At 37.9% G+C, this 19,492-nt stretch overlaps 1 protein-coding gene across 4 annotated transcripts in view; it reads right to left on the bottom strand.

The window, feature by feature from the left end:
* Positions 1-19,492, bottom strand: part of CSRNP3 (cysteine and serine rich nuclear protein 3) — a 217,423-nt gene that overhangs the window by 25,965 nt on the left and 171,966 nt on the right. For all 4 annotated transcript variants that reach the window (XM_054549424.2, XM_054549425.2, XM_002812534.5 and 1 more), the window contains one exon: positions 2,794-3,053. In XM_054549424.2, the coding sequence (XP_054405399.1) occupies positions 2,794-3,053 (260 nt within the window). The remainder of the gene's footprint in view (positions 1-2,793; positions 3,054-19,492) is intronic.

Genomic DNA, 19,492 nt, shown 5'->3' with positions numbered 1-19,492 from the left:
ACTTACCAGTAACAAACCGATACCTGACACTTGCTCAGATGATTGCCTCTCCAACATCCAACACTAAGCAGAATTTTAAAAAACAAATTAGTAATAGAGTGGTCTTTTTGCTCCTTCTTTTCTCATTCAGTTTGTTTAAAAAATGTATGGAAATAGCTGGATACAAATTATAGTACATAGCACATGGGAGAAGGTTGCTGTAGGTTTGTGGCTTCCCCTAACATTCATCACATGTACCACGTGCCTCAAAGTTCACCACAATAAATCTTTTGGTTCTCAGACAGCATGTCAGTCCCCCAGCTGTTAAAAACCACTGCACACAGTACCAAACCCCAGACAGGATGACTCCCCAAAGGTACAAAGATTGTCTTTCTCAACACCTATAGTAGCTAATCAATTAATTTAAGAATAGGAAGTAATAAGATAATAGAATCCGTTTTCTATTTGGATGAGCCAACTTAACATCTCTGTGCTTCTTTTATTTCTCAGTTGTAAACATGTTCTAATAATTTACCTATTCCACTGGGTCTTCCTGAGGATTGCATTAAATCATGTTCATAAAGTACCTGGCAAATAAAATCACTTAATAATTGGCAGCCATTACTATTGTGCTACCAATACTTGAATTTGGAGAACGACTTCACTCTTTGGGTAGAGGGTAGAGTTGGTTTGCTGTGGGTGACAAAGGCAGAGGGTGGATTTCAGAAGAGAAGCAAATCTGAGAATTTTTACTAAATTAAGCTACATGCAGAGCAAGCATAAACAACAACAACAATAATAAAGGATTTCTACTGACAAAACTTTTAATGAGACCCGAGACTTTCAGTGAAACCTGCCAAAAATACTGCCAAAGTAAGAGACATGCTCTAAGCTAGTTTTTAACCAGCTTAATTTAAGTGACTGCTTTGCCATGCAATTGGGAACATGGCACATACATGCATTGCAAAGTACACAGAAACAAGATGTTTTGAAACACACATCACACCCCTGCTGACTGACTTTATTCTGAAAACTAAAAGTAATGCTAACCCAGCTGTGCTTATGGTGCTTCAGGTATTTAACAAATGACCATTTATGTTAAGTACCCTGGATTACCTAAGAAAGATTTTCGTTGTCATTAGATAATGATAGAAAAATATTTCCTATCAATTGATAAGGTGATAATCCAATGGAAGAGTGTCTTTAGTTGACAAAAGATGTTTTCAGTGTCGTATTTCTCTCCATTTAATCTCTAAAGTGGCACAAAAATAAGTTTTTCCACTTGGATACCTTCCTGACATGTCTTGGTAACTCAAAAGCCCCTCAAACTCAGTATGTCCAAAAACGATCTCACTATCCACATCCCACCCCCAGCCTTTCCCCTTCCTGTGTTCCTTGTCATAGCAAAACAGTATTATCACCTATAACCCATTTGGTTTTGCAAGCCAGAAATGTAGGGGTCATTCTTGACAATCTCCTTCTCTTCCTCCTAAATCCAACCTGTCATTAAACACTGTTGATTTTGTTTGCTAAATTTCTCCCTCTATTCATCTCTCTCCGACTCCCCTACCATCATCAGTCTAATATAACCTACTGTCACCTCTCTCCCGGACTGTGGTAACAGCCTTCTAACTGGTCTAACTTCATATATTCCATCCCCTCTCAACACCACTTACCCTACCCATAACTTTTTCTCCCACCATTTCATGAGCTGGATCATATCCTGCCACTCCAACTCAGCTTAAAACTCTTGATGACTTTTGATGGCCTTAGGAAGAAGAGGAAAAAATACCTTAATATGGTTTACAAAGCCTCATTCCTGCCTCCTTCATGTTACTTCATTCTTCTTGCCTCTGCTCCAGCCACACAAGCCATTGTGGACTCACTGTGCTCCCTCCTGGCACAAGGTAGCTGATATGGTTTGGCTGTGTCCTCATCCAAATCTCATCTTTAATTGTAACTCCCATAATTCCCATGTGTTGTGGGAGGGACCCAGTGGGGGATAATTGAATCATGGGGGCGGTTCCCCCATAGCATTCTCATGGTAGTGATAAGTCTCATGAGATCTGATGGTTTTATAAGGAGTTTCCTTTTTCACTTGGCTCTCACTTTCCCTCTTGCTGCCGCCATGTAATAAGTGCCTTTTGCCTTGCGCCATGATTGTGAGGCCTCCCCAGCCATATGGAACTGAGTTCATTAAACCTCCTTTTCTTTATAAATTACCTAGTCCCAGGTGTGTCTTTATCAGCAGCGTGAAAACAGACTAATACAGTAGCTCTGGCTTTTCCTGATATCTGAAATGCTCTTGCCAATCCTCTTTGCCTAGTCACCTCTTCAGATTTTCATTTCACTTCCTTGAGAAAGCTTTCCTTGACCTCCTTGACCACATCAATTCCCTGTTATAAACTTTCATAATACCTTGCAACACTTCTACATTGCACTCAATGAAGTTGTGCTTTTATTTTGTTTAGCACTTTTATTAATATTTTTATTTTCTATTATTCTATAAGTTCCTATAGAGAGAGGACCACATCTATTTTGTCTCCTACTAGCCCTAGCCCAAGCACAGGGCATATGATCTCACAATATTCAATAGTAAATATTGGTGGAATGAATGAATAAATGATGTCAGGTAAGTTTCTCACATTGCTTTCAGTAAACAGACAATATTGTTTTGCTTTAAAAAAAATGTCAGCAAGCAGTCTCTTATGTAAAATGCCCAGTTTGGTTCGTGATTATAAATACGAAAACGGTTAACTCAATCAAATTGCTGTAAGGATATGAGACTTTGCAGAAAATGAGTTTGTTTTTTACCTTTAGTTTTAAGGAGTTCAGTTTTTCCTCCCTAAGGTGTTCTCTCAACATCTCTCGGTGGAGCCTCTCCTGCTCCCTTGCAAACTCGCCAAGAGTGTACTGACGCACGCTGTTATGGCGGCTGGACATCCCCAGGGTGCTTCCCCCTTGACTGGGCACACTTGTGAAGCCTTGCCTCCTGGTGAAGTAGTACACGGTGACACAACTAAAATGTACATTCTTTGTCCTCAGTCGCTTCTCCCTTTTGAGAATGGAGGAAGCTGAAAGAGAAAGAAACAATCCTGTGAACACTTGGGGCAGCAGTTTTCAGACAAGGCCAAGAAAATGCCATTTGGTGATCTTGAATCTATCTGCGGCCGACCCTTGTTGGCTAGGGCACTCTAAAACTGTTATATCCCAGAGTTGGCATAGAGTTCTAATTTTCTTTCTTAAATTTTCTTCTAGCTGCGGCAGAGTAGACTTCTTTTAAGTATAATGGTTGTCTGTACTTTTAAGTATAATGATAATCTAAGCAAACTTTCAGGAAAGTTGTCAATAGTCTGTGACTCTGTGGCAGCATTTATAGTAGTCCCCCCTTATCTTTAGAGGATATGTTCTCAGACCTCCTGTGGATGCCTGAAATCACGGACAGTATTGAGCCCTATATATACTATGTTTTTTCCTATACATACATACCTAAGATAAGGCACAGTAAGAAATTAATTAAAATAGCTAATAGTAAAATAAAGCAATTATAATAATATACTAACATCACAACTCTTGTGCTTTGGGGCCATTATTAGGTAAAATAAGGGTTCCTTGGACATAAGCACTGGGATACCCATGGCAGTTGATCTGATAACCGAGATGGCTACTATGTAACTAATGGGCCAGTAGCATAGACAGCACTGATGTGCTGGACAAAGAGAAGATTCAAATCATTGGGGAATGGGAATGGGACAGTGTGAGATTTCATCACACTACTCCCAACAGCCTGCAATTTAAAACTAAAAATGGTTTATTTCAGGATATTTTCATTCAATATTTTTGGACTGTGCTTGACCACAGATAATTGAAACTGGGGAAATCAAAACTGCAGATAACCGGGGACAACTATAATTTCTCATTTTCTCTAATCCTTTGAATTTTGGTTTTATGACTTTCACAGGAGTTGTATCATACTATAATCAAAAAAGACACATAGTACAAACCCTCATACCTCAGATCTTATTTCTATGTGGAGGGTGGTTGACATTAAAACAAAATGTCAACCAATTTTAGAAAATTTCAAAAAGCAATAAAAACACACACAAAAAGGCTCACTGGCACTATTTAGATATTTTATCAATCTAAATCTAATAAAACTTTCATTTGAAAAGACCAGTGTTCTCATTAAATAGCATTATGAACAGTGGGATTCTAATGCAAGTATACATTGGGACAAATGAAATTGCCTGAGATATATCAGAACTACTTATTCTTCTTCTTATTTTTTTAATTGACAAATAAAAATTATATATATTTATGACCCCCAGTGTGATGCTTTGATATATGTATGTATTGTGAAACTGCTCAATCAAACTAATTAACATATCAATTATCTCACATATTGATTTTTTTGTGGTAATGATGGGAGCCTTTATTATTAGTTACAGGAACATCAAGATGCACAGAGAATCCAGGAGATGTAGACACTGACTGTAGTTGAGAAGAAGAGGGCCACACTTTGTAAACATGGCCTTTTGAAATTAGAAGACATGGTAGAATCATCTGGTTCAGCCCCTTCATTTTACACTGAAGTAACCCAGGTCTGTAGAATTTGAGTGACTTTTTTTGATGTAGACGGTTAGTGAGACAGGTAAGCCTAAACCTAAAAGCTCCTAATTCGCTGCCAAATTATATGATCCACCCCCACTGGGGAAGGAAGGACACACTTAGTTGAGAAGAAAGAATCATACTATTATTTTGCTAGCTGAGGATTTCTTCTCAGTTCATTATTTTTTTCCTGTCTGCTTTTCTATTAGGGGTTGAATTTTGTCCCTCTCCCCCAAATACGCTAAAGTCCTAATCCTGAGTACCTCAGAATGTAGTCTCTTTTGGAAATAGGGACTTTACAGAAGTAAATAAATTAAAATGAGGTCACCAGGGTGGGCCCTTATCCAAGATGACTGGTGTGTTTATAAAAGTTAAAATTTGGACACAGACACGCGTAGAGGGAAGATGATGTGAAGAGACACAGAAAGAACACCATGTGAAGACTGACGTGGAGATGGGGATTCTCCACCACAAGCCAAGAATGTCGGGGGCTACCAGAAACTGAAATGTGCAAGGAAAGATCCTTTCCCAAAGGTTTCAGAGGGAGCCCGGCCCTGCCAACACCTTGGTCATCTAGCCTCCGGAACTGTGAGCAATTTCTGCTGTTGTATGTCATCTTGTTTGTCGTCATTTTTATGGCAGCTCAAGGAAAGTGATACAAGTGCTCAAGCAGAAAAATGAACAGAAGAAAATGAACTGAGAAGAAATCCTCTGATGGCAAAATGCTATAATTTAACATTTATGGAGTGTTTCCCATGTGCTGTACTATGCGGGGAACTTTACATGAATTATCTCATTTTATCCTTAGAACTCCCTGGTTGATGTTACTCATGTCCCCATTGTTAGGAAATCAAATTATCAAAGGTTAAACAACATGGCCAAGGTCCTATAACTAATGAAAAAACTGTGATCTGTTATTCAGAGCCCAGTTTTTCACTACCATATTTCAGCATACAGCTGAGGCCACACTAAGGGAGGTGAGCAAGGCTGAGATTTGGCATCATACTACTTCTGGAAGACATCAACTGCTGCTGGCTTCAAGATGATTTTGATTTGGAAGGCTGTGTAAGCAATGAAAAAAATTGACTCTAATTGGATTTAGCTAAGAATCTTCTTCCAAGGAGGTTCAAGCTCCTTTGTCTCATTTTTTCCCCCATGAAACATTCAAGCCAAATATATAGAGGCTGCTATGATTAATATCATGTTATGGATTTGTTTAATCAGTAAATATAAATTGAGAGCCTACTATGTGCTAGCCGCTTTCTAGATGATTGGGATACATCAGTTAAAAACACAGATGATTCCAGGTGAGGCTCACGCCTATAATCCCAACACTTTGGGAGGCCAAGACAGGTGGATCACCTGAGGTCAGGAATTCGAGACCATCCTGGCCAACATGGTGAAATCCTGTCTCTACTACAAATACAAAAAGTAAACAGGCAGGGTGGCTCACACCTGTAATCCCAGCTACTCAGGAGGCTGAGGCAGGAGAATTGCTGGAACCTGGGAGGTGGAGGTTGCAGTGAGCCGAAATCACACCACTGCATTACAGCCTGGGCAACAGAGAGAGACTGCGTCTCAAAAAATAAAAAGAATAAATAAATAAATAATAAAATACACAGATGATGATCCCTGCCTGTGTGGAGCTTCCTTTCCAGTGATGAGAAACTCCGACACAATGAAGAGACTCAGAAGATTAGAGAGTAAGAGAATTATGATCTTAGCACAGAAATTCAGCTTTCCCAACTTTCCTCTTCTCCATTGTTCTGCTTCTCCAGAAGATACTGCTAGAAAGTGAATGCTTTCCAACTTGTGCATAATTTTCCATTTATTTATGTATATATTCATTGTAACACACCTGTACTCCAGGCAGTAAAGAAAACTTTCAACTTTGATTTAAAAGTTCTGATCTGTTTCATAACCATATGTTTAAATCATCTCAAAACACGGAAGAATTTGTCAAATGTAAAAGATCACTAGAGAAGGCAAATTTAACAATCTGCCCAGTAATCTGCTATCAAATCCGACAACCTCATACATCACCCCTTACAGCAGGCTAGAGCTTCTGGTTTTGTGATGATAACTTTCTATCTTTTTTGCTCTTGATATCATAAAAATTATGCCCTAAAGGCATTATTGTTCAAGACCATAAATTTATAGATAAGGAAAAAGGTTTGAATGTACTCATTTAAAATAATTATTATACACACCTCTGGTATTTTTTTTTTTTTTTTTTTTTTGTGATAGAGATTTGCTCTTGTTGCCCAGATTTGAGTGCAGTGACATGATCTCGGTTCACTGCAAGCTCTGCCTCCTGGGTTCAAATGATTTTCCTTCCTCAGCCTCCTGAGTAGCTGGGATTACAGGTATCTGCCACCACGCCCAGCTAATTTTTGTATTTTTAGTAAAGACAGGGTTTCATCATGTTGGCCAGGCTGTTCTCGAACTCCTGACCTCAGGTGATCCACCCACCTCGGCTTCCCAAAGTTCTGGGATTATAGGTGTGAGCCACTGTGCCCAGCCACCTCTGGTAATTTTACTACTTACTTTTTAGACAATTGGTGGCACTCTCAACAAATTTCCTTTCCAAATGTATTTGGATCTCCATCTGCAGTTATAGATTATAAGAATTCTTCACGCTTCTGGATGAATCTATTGCACCATGCTTTCCCAGAAAAGCCAAATTACCTTTTTCCTAAAAGCTAGAGTTTGGAAGTGATTTTCTAAGGCCTTGAAGACGACAATAGTGTCAGGGAGCAGAAGGCCTTCAGCTGGGCCCCTGGCAGTGCTGACACTGTCAAAAGGAATTAGGAATAGTGCTTCCTCCTATCTATTAGAGTTTATAATTCAAAGATGTGTTTATGTTTACTTTAGCATTTGCATATTATACATAGCATTGTGAGAACAATGATTCAAAAGCCTATGGAATCTATTTAAAAGGAAGTCTTCAAAATACTACAAGATCAGCCTTATAGGTGATATTGTAAGTGTGGCTTTCCTGAAGTTAAGAGCCACCCAAGTCTCTCTTCTGATGATTGAATCAGAGGACTAACATGAGCCTTTATGGGCTATCTCCTGCCTCCAGCCCTCAATTTGACTAACATCACAAAATGAAGTCATAAAAAAGAGTCTCTGCCCTTTGAGCCCGGGAGAAGCAGACTAAATTCACTCAGCACATCTGCCGTAGGGAATCTGAAACCTCCCTGATATACCTACCTAGTAATTTGTGCCCTTTCCAAGAAGACGAAGCTCTGCTTTGTGTCTCTACAGAGTTCAGTGTTGGCTTTACTATAACAAGGTCAAGAGCAAGAAAAAGAGGGAGGAAAATGTGGCTTTCATGAGAGCTTTGAAAATTAATTAGTCTGTTTTTGGCCAGTGCGGTGGCTTACACCTGTAATCTCAGCATTTTGGGAGGCTGAGGCAGGTGGATCCCTTGAGCTCAGGAGCTCGAGACCAGCCTGAGCAACATGGTGAAACCCCATCTCTGCCAAAAATACAAAAACTTAGCCGGATGTGGTGGTGTGTGCCTGTAGTCCCAGCTAGTCGGGAGGCTGAGGCACGATCATCACTTGAGCCCAGGAGGCAGAGGTTGTGGGGAGATGAGATTACACTACTGCACTCCAGTCTGGGTGACAGAGTGAGACTCCAGTTTAAATAAATAAATGAATAAAAATAATTAGTCTGTTTTCATACTTGACACCATTTTTTTTTTTTTTTGAGATGGAGTCTTGCTCTGTTACCAGGCTAGAGTGCAGTGGCGCGATCTCAACTCACTGCAACCTCTGCCTCCTGGGTTCAAGCGATTCCCCTCCCTCAGCCTCCCGAGTAGCTGGGACTACAAGTGTGCACCACCACACTTTGTATTTTAGTAGAGGGGGTTTCACCTTGTTGGCCAGGATGATCTCAATCTCCTGACCTCAAGATCCGCCTGCCTCAGCCTCCCAAAATGCTGGGATTACAGGCGTGAGCCACTGTGCCCAGCCTTGACACTATTTTTCAAGTGTCTTTCAGCTCCTTTTCTTTTATCCCAACCACAATACCAGCCTGAAGCAAAAGTGTCTAAATGTGACACTACTATATACATTGCCCAGGTCTTGGGAACACCATTATGTTCAGCATATCTGGCCATATTGGTGTTACTGTAAAATGTTCACATATAATAGAGATAATATTGATCTTTATAAATTAAATGAATAAACACACAGTTACTGATATTCACTATCTCCAGAAGCTACCTATCCTTAAAAGAATGCTTTCAGGCTGGGCGCAGTGGCTCACACATGTAATCCCAGCACTTTGAGAGGCCGAGGCAGGCGGATCACCTGAGGTTGGGAGTTCAACACCAGCCTGGCCAGCAGAGTGAAATCCTGTCTCTACTAAAAATACAAAAATTAGCCGGGCGTGGTGGCAGGTGCCTGTAATCCCAGCTACTCAGGAGGCTGAGGCAGGAGAATCGCTTTAATCCGGGAGGCGGAGGTTGCAGTGAGCTGAGATCATGCCTTTGCCCTCCAGCCTGGGCGACAGAGCAAACTCTTTCTCAAAAAAAAAAAAAAAAAAAAAAAAAAAAAACAGCTTTCAAAATGAATGGAGAAAAGAATTGGAAAACTGACTAATCCACAATGCCAGGGTAAGAATATAGACACATAAAATAATCTGTACTATAAATTATATAAAGAAAGAACTCGTGAAAAGAGCAGGTTAAAAATGGAAACCAAAAACTGAGAATTATTTAGCATGTTTGCAGTATCATCCAGGGAAGCAAGTACTCTGATAAAATAAATATTCTGAATATTCTGATCCCTACAGGGGATGAGTACATCAAGTATCACAGCTGATTCACACTAGGCTCTAGGAAAATTCAACCGATTTTTCTCTTTCCACACTCACAAATCAATCTGTTTATATGGTATGGAATAAATCTTCAAGTTTGCCAGATTATCTGCCTGACTTGTCAATTTTATTTCTTATTGAAAATAATCAAATTTGCTTTCTGATTTGTGCTTTAGCCATTTTAAACATTATTAGTGTATCATTCCACTTGAGTTTGGCCATCTCTGCATGCACACAGACAATCACATATCTGGGCCTGTAAAATTGAAGACCAGGTTCTGGACTACCAATTCCACCACAGGGCAACCACTCTGGAGTGAATGCTTGAGCAATGAACTGGTCATCCTCTTTAAGTACAGTTGTTTTTTATGTCAACCCCTATCAGCAAAGTCCTGCTAGAAAGGCAGAAAGCAGTGAACAGAGTTATGTATTTTGGCACATGGAGGTTGAAAGTTTATGGTCTAGTTTCATGTTAAACGAGAGGAGAATTGTGGAAGATATTAATTCTACCATTTGGGTCTAAGGTCAATAATAAACTTATCTCTCTTAAGCTGATCAAAAGGAAAATGCCAGATAATTTGCAAGTCTATGGTTTTGAATTCATTTATTTAGATGAAACTTAGTAGAAGCAAACTGAGATTGCCGAAATCAACTTGTTTTTCTTGGTAAGTCCTGGGCAATGAACATTTGTGTTTTTAAATCATACAGACCAAATTGATCAGGGGCTCTGAAGATATGTGTGTTGCTTCTTACCTTTTGAAGAACAAATCAAGACTAAATCTGTTATAAAACCAGGAAGCTTAGCTTAAAAACAGAAGATCCAGTTTCATCAGAAATTATTTTGTATAGAAATTAGCATAACAGATTGAATATTAAATCAATTTCCAATGATCGAAGTTATTAAGATTAACTTAACATTTACAAATGACTTCTGTAAATTTCCTGTGATCATATGCTCGAAGCTTCTCCAACTTGACATGATAGCCAAGGTTGGTTTCTCTTGATAATTGTGTCACCTACATGATCTCACCTTAACCAAGTAAAAATGGGTCTAGCAACTAAGTACTATAGGAGTAATTCCTTTGAAAATGAAGTCTAGTTTGGTATTAAAAGCAATCTTTCCTTGTTCTAATTGTGCCTTTTTATTCCAGTCACATTCTTGTTTCCTGAATATACTTGCCCCAGTCGTCTTTTTAAATTTAATTTGCTCAAATAAGGCATTTAGTAATACATTGTTTAAGTGGATAAAACTCCAAAAGACTTATACTAAAGAAGTATCATGGGTGAATGAGAGGCAAAATGAAAATAAAGACTAATTGGGACTATTTTCTTTCTTACCATGAACAAAATCCAAATTACCTTAAGTATGTAATATAAGCTGATCTGTTATTTTACATTCAGTTATAAAGAGTTTAAAACACTTACTAACAATCACAAACAAAAGAAAAAAAAACCCACCTTAAACAATGGGCATGATGTAGGGAAATATTTTTAATTTTCCAATGTTTTGGAATTAAGTTGTTTTTCTTCCCAAAAGAATAATCAGAACTGAAACAGAGGGAGTAAATGTAAAAAAGTATCTTAATGTACCAAAAGGACAACAAGTCAGGGGTCTTATTTTTTTCCTTTTTTACTATTACTTATTACTATGAAAGTAGCATTCAAAGATAAAAATCAAGAAAAAGTAGCCTCCACTTAGGTGATGCTCATCATTTTTAGTCCAAGTCTATTTCTTGCTGATATATTCGGTTCCCTGTATTACGACTAATAGCTCTAAGTGCTATTAAAATTGTAGTGCATGTCTCTCCTCAGTCCTTAAATGCCACTCTTCCCTATTTCTAACCAACCAACCAACTTATGTATTAGTAAAACAGCAAGTAGACTAGACCATATAAAATATGATAGACACATAAAAGAACCAGTTGTCATTCTGATATCAATCCTTTGGTAGAGGAGAACTAGGTTTATAATTCATAGATAGGATTAGGTAGCATATCCATTTAGCTGTAAATATTTCCCATTCCTATATGAAATTGAAAATATTCACAATGGATTACCCTCAAGACTAATAAAGTCTTTTGCGCATTGCAGCTTCTGAGTGAAATAATTCAAGACAAGGCTCTTTTGTTTAAATTGCTAGTTTACAAAGAAAAAAACCCTCTCATATAAGACTAAGTGACATAATAAGTATTCTATCAAGATATGTGCAAATACTGCGTATGCATTTAAACAACAAGAACAAAATAGCAAGAACAGAAATAATATAAAAAGATGACCCTTGAAGCTGATTGACTAAAGCTTTGTTTTGGATCATGAACATGCATGTCACGTCGTCATCCATTCAGTCTGTCAGTTACGTCCACACAAGCAAGCAAGAGATATGCATGAAGGGAACCAGCTCTCCTCCCAGTCTCTCTTGACAGGCACAGCCCAGGCTGTTCAGCTCTCTGCAAGCTGAATTAGACTTCATTGGTTTGGTTTGATCGAGTACTCATCTACTGAAAATTCTCAGGTTGGAAAAAAGTAAGGTTTACTGCCCAAGATTTTGATGTAAATTCTGAAAGCTGCATATGAAAATTTAACACACACTTTGACCTTCCAGCCTTCATGTCATAAATAATTAATATGATTAACTCACAAAAGATGATCACTTTGCAAAACTAGCAATTGTTCATCCACACATTTTATTTTTTAAGGACACCCCTTCCTCTTCCCCACTAATTCTTGTGAGTAATCTACAAAAAACAACAACAAAAAACAGCACTTTGTTTGCTGGGACAAAAGCAAGACATACTATATTTTAAAGTTATAAACTTGAAATTAAAAAAGCAAAAATTTAAGAGGGGGTACAGCTCAAAGGTAGAGCATTGGACTGCAGATCAAGAAAGCAAAAAAACTTTTTAAAAAATTATTTTATCTTTTATAAATAATTTTTATATCTAATTGACTTAGCATTGATCCTCCTGCTTATGCAGAACTAATAACCCACTGAAAATGTAATGTAACTGCAGAATGCCCTAGCCATCAACATAAAATGCAATTAATATTGGGGATGGTGAATTGTTAAACTAAAAGTTTAGATTAAATTATACGTAAAATTGTACCACTGAGTGATCTACCAATTTTTGTTCTAATTTAGATATATGATTTTCCTTTTGCATCAATAAATCAATCAAATTCATAGAACTAGGCATCATGAATTTTGGTGTTCCAGTTCTACATTTCACAATCAGTCTTCCTTTCGGTTCAATTTTGCTCTTACACGACAAATCACTTTAAAAAATTATATATTAAAATCCTTGAGCAAAATATTGGAAACAATGTAATATTAATGTTTTGCTAAATATAGGCACTGAATTTTGCTCAGCTCTAACCAAAGCAGACCAAAAATTAGGAATTATTCCCCCTGTTCTATATAATACACAGATGCTCCTTTTTAACTTTCAATGGGGTTACTTTCCAAGAAACCCATTGTAAGTTGAAAATATTGTAAGTCAAAATACATTTAATACACCTAACCTACAGAACATCATAACTTAGCCTAGCCTAGCTTACACATGCTCTGAACACCTTACATCAGCCTACAGGGGCCCAAATCATCTAACGAAAAGCCTATTTATAACAAAGCATTGAATATCTTATGTAATTTACTGAATACTGTACTGAAAGTGAAAAACAGAATGGTTGTATGGGTACTCAAAGTACGATTTCTACTGAATGCCTACTGCTTTCTCACCATTGTAAAATCAAAAAACGTAAGTCCAACCAGCATTAAGGAGTCAGGGACTACCTGTACTTAGCTGGCACCTGACGTTATTACTGTTGAGAACCATTTTACAGAATTTTGATCAATGTTATCAGCTCCTTTCTCTTTCCAACTATCTATATTTTTTTAGATAACATTAATATTTTCCAGGGAATTTTAAAGATTTCCACACGGCCAATATTAACATTTACATATGGAACATACATTATTGAGGTATCTGCCTTTTCATTTTTAAAGGCTGTTTTTTTTTTTTTTGTAAGCATGTCATATTGCTAATAAATTAGAGAAAATATTTTCCTATCCCAATGTCTGTAAAATAATAAATTGTCAAATAATGTAATCGACTTAAAGTCTGAATTTTAATACTTGCTAAAATCCATTATACAAGTTATATTAATGAGCATCTGCATTTCTTAGTTTCTCCATTAATATTTTCAGAATTATGTTTATCTACCTCACAGGAATATTATAAGAAATAATTACCTTTGTAAAAAACCTTATGAACCACAGATGGAAAGCATTACATATGCAGAGTACTATCTCGGTGATGCTGTTAAACCAAATAAAGAGTGTGCTCCTTTATTATCAGGGAGAAAACAAGTACCACCTACTTCCCAGCTTGTTTCCTTAATCTCTCATATGCGCAATCAAACACTAAAACTTCATGCTTAAGAAACAAATTTCACTGCCACTAAAGTAACAGTTATTTCCAAAATATATAAACCTATACTCTAGTGTTATTAAAATCTCAACATGAATAACATCTTCAGATTATATCATTTTTTTATTGGGAAAAAAATGTAGTCGTTACTAAACATAAATAATCACAGTTCTGGCTGCAGTCCAAGGTGTAAGCACTTCCCTCTGCTGTCTCAGCAATTCTCCTGATGTCAAAGACACATTAAAATAAATGGGAACCATATGGCTCCTCAGCAGAATACCCGCGCTCTTACAACCAAGAGGGCAATGCAATTCATTACCACCACCAGAGAAATATTTTGGGGACATGGAATACCTCAGTGCAAAATAAAGCCGCATGAGGCATTCTGACACAATGACAGAAGGAAACATTTGCTATTCTTCAGCTCTACTAACCTGTTTTGCTGCGTTTTACATTTTCTCAATACCACCATGAGCCTCTCCTATTACAAGGATTAAACAGCATTTTCCACCTGCTCAGTGACTTCCCAAGCAGTATTTCATCTGGTCCAACAATTCAACCCTGTCAAGCCTAATATATCATGATAATCCAGGTCAGAACATCACTTAAAAACAACAACAAAGAAACAAAACAAAACAAATCCTCAACAGCAACAAGAGCAAGAAAAAAATTCTAGACTCTCTTAGAAATTATTCTGGAGAGCAAGACTGGGCCCAAAACCACACACTTGAACTTTTAACTTTGCTGGGAAGGATGAAATCTTGATGCATGCTTAAAAAAAAGAAATTCCATTAAATCTAAAAAAGCCTTTACTATACTTAACTCAAATAAAAATCTAAGTCATTAAAAAACAAAGGAGGAATTTAATCTATGCTGTTTTACTGCATCCATATGTCTGAAATTCTACATTTAAAATAAAGATACAGTCTGGGTGCAATGGCTCACGCCTGTTATCCCAGCACTTTGGGAGGCCAATGCAGGTGGATCACTTGAGTTCCGGAGTTCGAGACAAGCCGGGCAATATGGTGAAACCCTGTCTCTACAAAAAAAAAAAAAAAAGACCCACAAGGCTGAGGCAGAAAAATCACTTGAGCCTGGGAGGCAGAGGTTGCAGTGAGCAGAGATCTTGCTATTGCACTCTAGCCTAGGTGAAAGGAGTAAAACCCTGTCTCAAAAATAAATAAACAAATAAAATGGAGACACAGGGCTGCAGAATTGGGATTAAAGCAGAGGTCATAAGGGCAGCTAGGAGAGGGACAGTTGGGTTTACTTGGGTATCCACTGTTCGCTGGCTGTCAGTGAGTGATTTGGGAGGGTTGCAAATATCAAAAACAAAGGGAAAATTTTACTGTAACTATGATTTTTCTATATACAGATCACATTTTAAAATTGGGCTTGCACTTCAAGTTTTCTTAATCTTCTCAATGTTTGCTAAGGTCTGAATGTTTTTTTGTGCTCTTCCAAAATTTATATGTTGAAATTCTAACCCCCAAGGTGATGGTATCAGATAGTGGAGCATTTGGGAGGTTGTTAGGTTTTGGGGGTGGCACTCTCATGAATGAGATTAGTGCCCTTTTTATTTATTTATTTATTTTTATTTTTTTGAGACAGAGTCTCACTCTGTCGCCCAGGCTGGAGTGCAGTGGCATGATCTCAGCTCACTGCAGCCTCCACTTACCAGGTTCAAGCAATTCTCATGCCTCAGCCTTCCAAGAAGCTGGGATTACAGGTGCATGCCACCACACCCAGCTAATTCTTATATTTTTAGTAGACGGGGTTTCACCATGTTGACCAGGCAGTTCTTGAACTCCTGGTCTCAAGTGATCCACCTGCCTGGGCCTCTCAAAGTGCTGTAATTACAAGTGTGAGCCACTGTGCCTGGCCTTAGTGCCCTTTTTATAAAGAGACCCCAGAGAGACTGTGACCCCTTCAACCATATGAGGACACAGCAAGGAGGTGCCATCTGTGAGGAAGTGGACCCCTACCAGACACCAGATCTACTGGTGCCCTTGAACTTGGACTTCCCAGCTTCTAGAACTATGAGAAATAAATTTCTGCTGTTTATAAGTTACCCAGTTTATAGTATTTTGTTATAGCAGCCAAAATGGACTAAGTCAATATCTAACCATTTTCAAAACTATGGATAGAAGAATTACTTCACCACAATGTCTGGCATAGAATTATCACTCAATATCTACCAGAAAAATAAAATTGAGACTCAGCTCAAATGTCACCACCAGGAAGGCTTCCACAGAGTCCCTAGGATGAAGTAACTGTTCTTTGTACACATTTCCAAAGCATGCTTGCTTCGATACTGATAATAAAAATGTGAGTGTGTGTGTGTCTCTCTCCTCTACTCAGGCCTTGGGTTGCAAGGACTATATCTTACTATGGAACCATCAGGGTACAGCACACTGCTGGGCACTAAAACTCACTTATACATGTTTGTTTAAACTAAATGAATGAATAATTAAACAATGGGCTAAATACATAAGCATTTATATTTCCTAAATATATTTTCTTTAATTCTGAATGATTAGATGACATTCAACCGTTCTCCCCTGAAGCCTCATGCTCAACATGTCTTTCTTCTTCAATAATTTCTAGTCACTTTACCTGTTTTCCTGGGGTATTTTTCAAAGAAAAAATTATGTATTGAAGCAAGGATACATGACTTTCATGGCTTGAGGGTACATATAACTTTTGCATTAGAAACCATTTGAAATATGCTATATTTTACATATCAGAAGACCTAACATGACAAACTAACCCTGGCTCCATAATCTCTAAACAATCCAACGATAATGAGTTTGTAAACTCATCTCTAAAAAGCAAGTAGCTGGTGGGGGAAGAGTTACCTGAATATTATAAATGATTTTGAAAGAGAAATCCTGCTGATAATGTATCACTAATTGGTATTGACCTCTAGAAAAACACATGACTGAAGTTCCTGCCGTTAGCAGTCCATTAGTGATGATTTTACAAAATGATTCTGCCTCTTAGTACTTAAATTGTCATCTGTGCCTTAGAGGAGTGACTTTCCTGTAAAAAAATCATATTGCTTAAGATTTATTAATTTCCTGTGAAATTTTATAATATACAGGCATGTGTTCTAAGACAGATAATTCAATTTTGTAGGGATAATGGCCATGAGACATAAGTAGAAGGCCTAGTTGATGAGATCATGAGAGAAGGAGCAGAAATAAGCAAGGACGATTTTAAATTTTATAAAAATATGAAATCATGATAGAACTGAAACATTATGGTCTAGAATATAAGTTGAATGAGGGCAGGGTTTTGGCATGTCTGGGACTGATTTCAAGTTATCCTATTAATGTTCACAGATGGTGGCAAAAGACATGAGACCCCAGGGTCAAAAGCAAATAACCTTATTACTCACAGCACAGGAAGCAGCAAGAGCATCATGTTTCTGTTGGTATTCCTTGATCCCCAAATTCTACAGGGGCAATGTGGAGGGGCCAAACAGATGCTATGCACATAATGGGTTTGTACTGCACCAAAGGCTCAGTAAGCTTGGTAACTTACTGGTTTTTAGCAAGCAATAAGCAAGACTGTTCTTTGTCCCAGAGGAAGACTTTTTCTCATCCCTCAAGCTTGCTTGCTACAAACACAACATTGAGAAATGGTCCAAGTAAGGACAGGTCAGGGCAGTGCATTCTTTTTGTCCTCAGAAAGATGTAGAAGAGTGTAAGACACATGGAGGAATGTTTTCCAACAGGGTTTTGGTTTATTTTTTCATTCATAGATTCCAAGCATCTGGCATACAGTAGATATTCAATACACATGTGTTAAATGAATGAGTGGGGTTTATAGGTTAAAATTTTGTAATTTAGCTCATACTGCATCATCTAGCAGTTTTATGTTATTAAAGAATCCTCTAAAATACCCATGGAAGAATAGAATCACTCTATAATCTTCTCTCTATCTCTCTCTCTTTTTCTCTTTCTCCCCTCTCTTTTTCCTGCATGTAGCTCCAACAATGTTTATCAGAGTTTCTAAATGACAGAATACAGCACAGAGCAAATTTGAAAAATAAGGTCATAAAGAATATGCAACCTGGGTGTGGTGGCTCACGCCTATAATCCCAGCACTTTGGGAGGCTGAGATGGACAGATCACCTGAGGTCAGGAGTTCAAGACCAGCCTGGCCAGCATGGCAAAACCCCATCTCTACTAAAAATACAAAATTAGCCGGACATGGTGGCGCATGCCTGTAATCCCAGCTACTTGGGAGTCTCAGGCAGGAGAATGTCTTGAACCTGGGAAGCGGAGGTTGCGGTGAGCTGAGATCATACCATTGCACTCCAGCCTGGGCAACAAAGGGTGAAACTAAATCTCAAAAAAAAAAAAAAAAAGAATATGCATAATCATTTTTAGATTTCCCAGAAATTTTATCAATGCCACTTCTACTCTTATTAAACAGTGCAATTCTCGCAAAAAAAAAAACTAACAAGTAAATACATCATAGCTATCATATAGTATGTGAAAGCAAAACTCAAATCACCTGAAGAAACAATCCTTCCCTGTGAAGAGTCTGAAACTGAAAGATTTCCTAAAGAATGCTTAATGAAGTGTTTTTATTCCTGCGAAATACATTTTTCCTCTAGGTCTCCTCAGAACTCACAGATATTTCCCTTTGCAAGCATCTTGCCAGAGGAGAGAATCAGTATAAAGCTCTTTGGAATCATTTTGGCAGCCCCAAAGAGTTGTATTAGCTACAGCTCTGCTTTCACATCTACAGGGTGCATAGGGCAATACATACATTATACCGTGTGTGTGTGTGTGTGTGTGTGTGTGTGTGTATTCTCAGGTACTACTGGATGCATAGAAACATACCAGAGTCTATGTTTGTCTTTTATCTGTGCTACTCTCATGACATATGTTTTGTTACAAGAAATATTCTTTCCAAAGCCAAATGTAACCTCAGACTTGGACTGTAAAAAGGAAGGTATAAAGAGGTTTGTTTCCCCTCTACATTTTAAGAGTTTATGTTTCCTTGGATAGAAGAAAAACAAAAGAGCAGAAGAATGCTTATACTGCATTTTATAAAAGCAGGATCCAACCTCTTTTACCTTTAAAGAGCACTTCTCAAAAAATTTCCATGTTTCCTTTATCATTTGGAGCAAACTAAAATTCCAAACCTTGGTTCTCAGTATTATCTACTAACCAGTTCCTCTGACCTCTGTCTCATGTACACAGGCTTCAATAACTCTAAATTTAATTTTTAAGTGATTTATATGAGCAAAATTTTCATCTCTGATCCCTGCCAGAGACCAATTCACTCCCCAAAGGGTCTCTTGGACTTTAGAGTTGGAAAACAGGAAAAAGTAAGAAGCAGAATTCTTTTAAGGTAGACTTGCCTACTGTGGTTCCCAGACTCCTGACCTTTGATTAACGATTCAGTAAGGATAACACAGGACATTTTTTGAGTATGTGAATAATCCTGGGAGAGTTAAAGGACTATTACTGTTCCCAGATGATAATGAATTTAATTACTTTCCTTCAACAGAAGAAGTTACCCTTTTGTCTTGAGTAAGTCTTAGGAATTGAGAAAGACTGGAGGAGGTGACAGATAGCTTTCAGTAAAGAACTCTTCAGGGATGGGAGGTCTAAGCACTGACAATGCAG

Source organism: Pongo abelii, chromosome 11 (genome assembly GCF_028885655.2).
Source record: "Pongo abelii isolate AG06213 chromosome 11, NHGRI_mPonAbe1-v2.0_pri, whole genome shotgun sequence".
In the NCBI taxonomy this organism is placed as follows: Eukaryota; Metazoa; Chordata; class Mammalia; order Primates; family Hominidae; genus Pongo; species Pongo abelii.
The sequence above is the reverse complement of the archived record's forward strand: the minus strand, read 5'-3'. Positions and strand labels throughout refer to the sequence as shown.